Here is a 6,808-nt window from a genome sequence, read left to right as displayed (position 1 = left end):
ATTGTTATTATTATTCATCTTTGATCAGTACTGTCAGTTAGTAGATTATCTAGAATCTAGATCTAAATTACAGAATAATCTAGATTCTAGATCAGTAGATCTTCTAGATCTAGATCTAGATTCTAACTGATTCTAGAATCTAACTAATCTAGAATCTAGATCTAGAATCTAGATCTAGATCTAGGCTAAATTCAAAATTCATTTTAAATTTTAACATGAAAACACATAGATCTAAGTCTAGATCTAGATCTAGATCTACGTGTAAACTTGTAAACAGATTAAGATCTAGAATCTTTAGGTCCTTTAGGTAGTCTAGATCTATTTTTTTAAAAATAATTAATAGGATGTCCGTCCAGGAGCATAAAACAAACAATGAAACATGAATGTGAAATGAAATGTGATGATTCATTCAATCAATTATCAAATGATTGAAAAAAACCATTGACTAGATCTCCAAAACTCTAGATTTTGAATGTAGATTCTAGATCTAATCAAAAATAAATCTAGATCTAGATTTCTATACCTATAGATTTGAATTCTATAAAAATAGATCTAGAATCCAGATCTAGTAGATTCTAACTCAAATTTAAAAATGATGAAAACTGGTGAACTGAAAATGATGAGAAGTTGAGAAGTTATTGAGAAGTCGAAGATTTACTTACATGACTAGTCGAGATAAAATTGCTGATACCATATTTCAGCATTTAGAATCTAATTGTATCCTTTAGACTACAGTATAATAAAACGTTTACTTTAAATCACCAATACAAAAGTAATAATTAGTAACACAGTCATCCCACCAATTTAAAGCCAAAGAGCGTTCAAATTTATTTGAAATTCCAAAGTTATAAGGCAGCCATTTTAATGTCGTCACTGCCGTCACGTGACCAAAACATAACCACATGTAGGTCATGAAATAAAAGTTCTCTACACCAAGGCTACAGACCCAGATAAAAAGTTTTCGAAAAAATGTTAGTGTTTTTTAAAAGAACAGCCCCTATTTTATATCAATTTTAACAATTCAATTTATCTTATTTTCGGAAAAATTATTTTTCACTCTAATTTATTTCTGTTATAATTCTTATATGTTGAGGAATTCTGATTTTATTCTTCAGACTTGACTCTGGAAGTGGAACGCTGAGCAGGATTGAGACCTACGGCTGTGTCTGCTAGAAATAAATAGATCTATGTAATTTGGCCTTAGGCATACTCCAGTACATAAGTCGAACTTCAATCGTGAAAACAATTGCATTTAATTTATAACAGATGGAATGAAAATAACTTTGATTTTGGCAACAGAAGTTTAATTATTTTTAAAAATAAATTAGGTACTATTTGTTACCCTGCGTAGCTACACATGAATGTGACCTTTTGACCTACCAGATGTCAGTGTATTCATCCACAACGTAATCGGGTGTAGTGACATTCCTCGGAATTTTGTATCTGTTTCTTTAAAAATGATCACTAAATATATTGTTTTTAAATTCATAATGTGAGGCATGGCTTATAAAAGTAGGGAGGAGCTTGTTGGAAAGCGCTTTATTTCCGTAAAGAGTGAAACAAAGCTTAAATTATCTAAAATTTCAGAGTGGGAATGGCGGTCTGGTTTTGTACGCGCTGTTTCTACTCGGGATAGTAGCAACGTTGAATTTACTGTAAGTAAAATTACTTTTTAGATCAAGAATCTATTCTAGATCTAGATCTAGATTTCGATGTGTTTTGCTTTATTTAACATTGTGTTCATGTTTGATCACGCATGACATTGATAATATGGAATAACAGGTTATTCAGTTCCCATCAAGGTTTACAAACACAATGTTCGTTTTTGCTCCCCCCCCCCCCCCCCCCCCCCCCACATAGAGTCTACACTTTTTTAAAAGTTTAGTTTACTAAGTTAGTGAACTCAGCATATTTGATTATTTCTGTCATCTCTGTAAATTTTTTAGCTTAAAATATGTTTCATAGTCTGTATAGTTACAGTAATAAATAACAATTTATATAAACTGGAGCTAGAATCTAGATCTAGATCTAGATCTAGTAGATCTAGATCTAGAAAATCTAGATGTGATGTAGGCTAATCAACCCCATAAATATAAAAAATTAGATCTGTTATCATTGAAATTAAATTCTAGATCTCTAGCTAGAGTCTGGAAAAACTATATTATCTAGATTCTAGATTTGGATTCTAGATCTCTAAATACAAGTAAGAAAGTTACCCTTTCGGACCTGACGTAGGCAGACAAAGTTTAGTTCATCTAAGCCTCTGCATACAAACTAAAGGGCATTGTATGGTCAGTAATACTACATCTACCACATAAATCTACATCTAGATCTAGATTCTAAATCTAGAATGCCATGCCCACCCGTCTTTACATTTAAAAAAAAATCAGAGCTAAGTGAATCAGGGACATACTAGAGTCTAGATCTAGATCTAGTAGCTTAATTATGTGATAAATAATATACATGTCTAGATCTAGATTCTACTTTAGTTAGTTTAGGCTACATCAGTTAATTACTCCAGTTTTATTTCTAATCTATGCATATCTGTCAATTTACTTCATATAGTTTTTTAGTCTAAGGCCTACTTTGTATCAATGCTCCTTAGTCATTAGAACATAACTTACTTATTTTGCCTAAATAATACCAAAGCTGTAGCCTACTAGATTTAGAATGTAGTGTTTTATTGTTAATTTATAATAATTTATCTTAGGTTACTCAGCAAATCAACAGCTTCTATAGGCCTATATAAGCCAAATAGATAGTGGTTGAACAATTTCAGTAGGCTATTTTAATTCCACTAAAAATTTAAGATCAACTTATTTAATTTTTAAAAAATCAAACTAGCCGTTAGTGTATTTGGAGAGTTAAGGTTTCATACTTATGTAAATTACTATATTTAGGCTACACATTATATTATTTTTTAGTTTATCCCCATCCCATAATTTTTCATTACAATTTCGTTTTTTTTTTTCTTCAAAAAATATCACACTTGATTCTGCAATTACAGACAGTTATTGCATTGAAGAGAAGTATGTACCTATCAAACAATAATAAACAATCATTTGACTACTTATTTCCTCTTTAGATTACAGAGATTTGATTCCCATTAATAAATATAAATGGGTTATTTTAAAACCCAAAAAATGATCAGTTATTTCTTTCAAATTCGGATTCTGGAGATGAATCTATTTACTTTTCATTTGTATTCTAATAAACATGATCATCAGCCACGAAAAAAGTTCTGGAGGGAAAAGAACAGAAATTCTGAATGATAAATAACTACAAATAAACAATGTGTGTGAATAACACTGGGATAGATCTAATACAGTTTCCGAATACCTTGTCCGGGGGGGGGGGGGGGGGGGGGGGGGGGGTAAAAATACAACAAAACATCATAAAAACGTCATTTAAACTATTAAAGCAATGCTTCATCGTACTGGTAAAACGTGGGTATTTGACTGATCATAATATTATTTTAATAAGAAATTGCTTAGTAGGCCTATCTAATTGATTTAACTTAAACTGTAAAGTAAAGATCGTACAAGTGGTTCCCGTTTGTTTTTGAAGCTTGTTTAGGTGCGTTACTTTATAAATCTAGTCGTCGTTATAGAGAGTTTAAAAAATTCAATCTGTATGTCTCTTTCATTTTTTTTTAAACGAAACCCTCACACTACGTGGTTGTTTTTATATTTCAAGCGTATTAGGTTTGTATATCCAAGGAGGGTTGCAATGTTAAGACATTATAAGCCAAAATTGAAAGAAAACAATTGTAGTTGGGCATTTTGATAACAAGCGATGGGTATTCAGATACACGACATCACACTCGTAGTGGAACTACATTGGGAATGTGGTTCAGAAAATGTTACAAAGTTTTTGAAAAGAATTTTGTCGGTTATTTTCAAAATATACACTTTTTTTAGTTTTATTAAAATGATCTTGACCTAACACAGTAAATAAATAAGAAGAGAGAAATAGCTATTTAAAAAATTCTTTGGGGGATGATTGTGCCGATTGGGTACATAGAAATCCAAACGTCATTTTTTCGACATTCTCTTATTATATCCATCAGTATGAGCCATCATAAAATTTGACTTCAACATGCCTCACCAATTGGCGTAGATAGCTAATACATTTTAAAAGGAAGACAATATCAACGTAAAACAGCGGAACATTTGTAACAGTTCACTTTTTTTTGTATTCGAGTATAAATGGCGAGATTTAAAAAAAAACCAACGATCAACAAATAAAGTAGCGTTGGATGGCGGGGCCGAATTGTAGAGCTTACGACCAGAGTTTCTTTCAGAAATCTCCCCCACTCCTCCCGAACAAAATAGAATGGATATAAATAAATTTATACTTGAACCACTATCCACCCCACCCCTCGAAGAAAAATATATGAAGGAAATACCGACTACGGTCGCAAGCCCAATTAGTCTCGAGTTTATAAATCTACAACGTCCCTTGGTACACCTAGCTCGAATGGGTACCTGTTTCACGTTAGGGAAACTAAATGTGGCTGGGCACAGTGCTGACCACACTATACCCCAGTATCAGAGGTCATTGAAAAGCTTAATTCTTCTTCTGCCTCACGTGTTTTGGGCAGAAACGGGAAAAGATGAAAAGATGATGTGAAATATCTATCGGTATCTGTTGACTCTACAGTCCCACATGTAGATCAGACATATTTTAAAAAGATTTTGTTGTTACGCTATGCTGAGTATGGGTACAGAAATCAATAAAAACATTTGTTGTTGATGGTGCGAAAACGTTTAAAAGCAGTAGACATGCTACATGCTTTGTCTAATATGTTTGGGGGAAATGTTGCTATTGATGTTAGAACGAGCTGTTTGAGTTCTTACAGCATTATCACAACTGCTTACTTGTAGATATATTTAAAACGTTTTGTTTAAAAGCTATCTTCTACACAGGAAGCCGCTACTATGCAATCGTTTTTTTTAGTAGCAGTAATCACTATTGCAAATTGTAGAGGGAAAAGCCTCTGTTCTTGTGTAGCGTGTAGTTACTGTAGGGTGGATCTCAACGAACCGTGTTGTATTAGTAGGCTTATATTATAGTGTATCTGTTGTTACATTTGTTTAATGAATATATACCATGTCTACGAGAAAAGAAGTAAGCAATTATTAGACAGTTTGCAGCAGTTTTAGTTGATGAAAAATCGTATGTAAATGCAGAAATAAATTCATCCTTTATATGTGTTAAGAAACTGCATCCTTAGTTGTACAATAAAAGAATATTGTTCATTAAAATACCGCGCAATCACTTGCTAGGTTTATATTATTATTTTCAGCCGAGCTAAACCAAACGCTCAACAAACACACCAAACCGTCAACACTCATTCGCCAAATAGATTCTTTTTCAAGGGCAACACGCTGTGTAACTTCAGCACATGTTTCCCCGCATTGTTTTATCGCTCAGAGGCTTTGGTAGAATGTAAACAAGTCTTAAATCTACCATGTGTGACGAAATATTTATTTCGAGATACTGAAAACAGGCCCGTGTTTTGCGTTAGTCTAAAATCATTTTTTATTAGCATTCTTTCATTATCACCCCCCACCCCCCCACACACATTTGTAATATACTAATAGTACACGTTCGTTGTAAAATATAGCATTGATTATATATTATTGTTTTGTTCTGTTATTCAAAGTCAAACACCTATATAATACATTAATTGCCTTTGTTACATTGTATCTACTTTGGCAGTCCCTCTTGCGTTGACATAAATTGACATTTTATTGTGTTTATAGTGTAGTTATAGGGCTATGTGTGAATGAAAATTAAAATGCAGTGTCACGCGAATGCTATTTGGATGTCACACCCCGTAACAAAGACTAGTGTAAGTTTTAAGAGTATTGCAGTATCTGATTTTCATGCCCCCCCTACCCCACCCTTGCTAATGAATTGCATTATAACTTTACTGCAAACTCAAGTGCGTATTGGTGGTGTTTTTAAATACTGTACAAAACTATTAGTTTATCTAAATTTATCAATGAGCACCAGCTGAGCCACATCCGGACCAATGATTGTTACCCATATAGTTTTTATAGATACTAGATCTAGAGCTAAATCTCGATATACGACAGAGGCACACTAGAGTTGAGTCACTTTTTAAACCATCGTCCTCGGAATTAATTAAACGTGAGCTAAAATGTACAATTTATGTACTGGTGAGCTTACAAAGTTACATGGGTACATCCATATCGAAACTTAGGATAGTCCTGCGTTTTGGTAGTTTGGCGTAACTCATTCTGATTTTTAAAAACCATAATACTTGCGTTTTCTTACTTAAAAAAACTATCTGAAGTACTAAAAAAACTTTAGTAGGCCCTATATCAGAATATCACATAAAAAAGACCCCCACCTTAACGCTATGTGCTAACATTTCATGAATATTAACCAGTATGTCGCATTTATTATTTTTTGTATCGTCTATTTTGTATATAATTTTTAACACCACAAAACCTCGGGTTTTTGTTTTTTTTAAATAAGGTACTGAAAACTCGTGTCTTTGAGCTTTTATATCCCCACTATTTCATGAATAACATATTTTTTGGTTTCTTTTTTTTTACTCATTACTTACATATCGTTTTTCTTATTATTTTTAGTGTATGTTTATGGTGTGATATTATAAAATAGTTTTACTATTGTTAGCCTTGTTTAAATGTTAGCCATCGTGTTTAGATTATGCTGAAAAAGTCGTCTTGTTTGTGTTATCTAACATAGAGAAGGTACACCGATGGCTGTGATCTCCATCTTTCCTCTTATATCAAAAGCACTGGTGACGTTT

At 32.7% G+C, this 6,808-nt stretch overlaps 1 protein-coding gene across 1 annotated transcript in view; it reads left to right on the top strand.

Annotated features, from left to right (window-relative positions):
- Nucleotides 1–662: 662 nt before the first annotated feature.
- LOC131954439 (putative JmjC domain-containing histone demethylation protein 2C) overlaps nucleotides 663–6,808 on the top strand; it is a gene marked incomplete at its 5' end in the record, with an annotated part of 44,517 nt that continues 38,371 nt past the window's right edge. The window contains 1 exon segment of the mRNA XM_059318107.1: nucleotides 663–1,655. Coding sequence (XP_059174090.1) covers nucleotides 1,500–1,655 — 156 coding nt within the window.

Source organism: Physella acuta, unplaced genomic scaffold (assembly GCF_028476545.2).
Source record: "Physella acuta isolate Inbredline_101_S28 unplaced genomic scaffold, ASM2847654v3 ptg000998l, whole genome shotgun sequence".
Lineage (NCBI taxonomy): Eukaryota > Metazoa > Mollusca > Gastropoda > Physidae > Physella > Physella acuta.
This window is presented reverse-complemented; position numbering and strand designations above follow the sequence as displayed.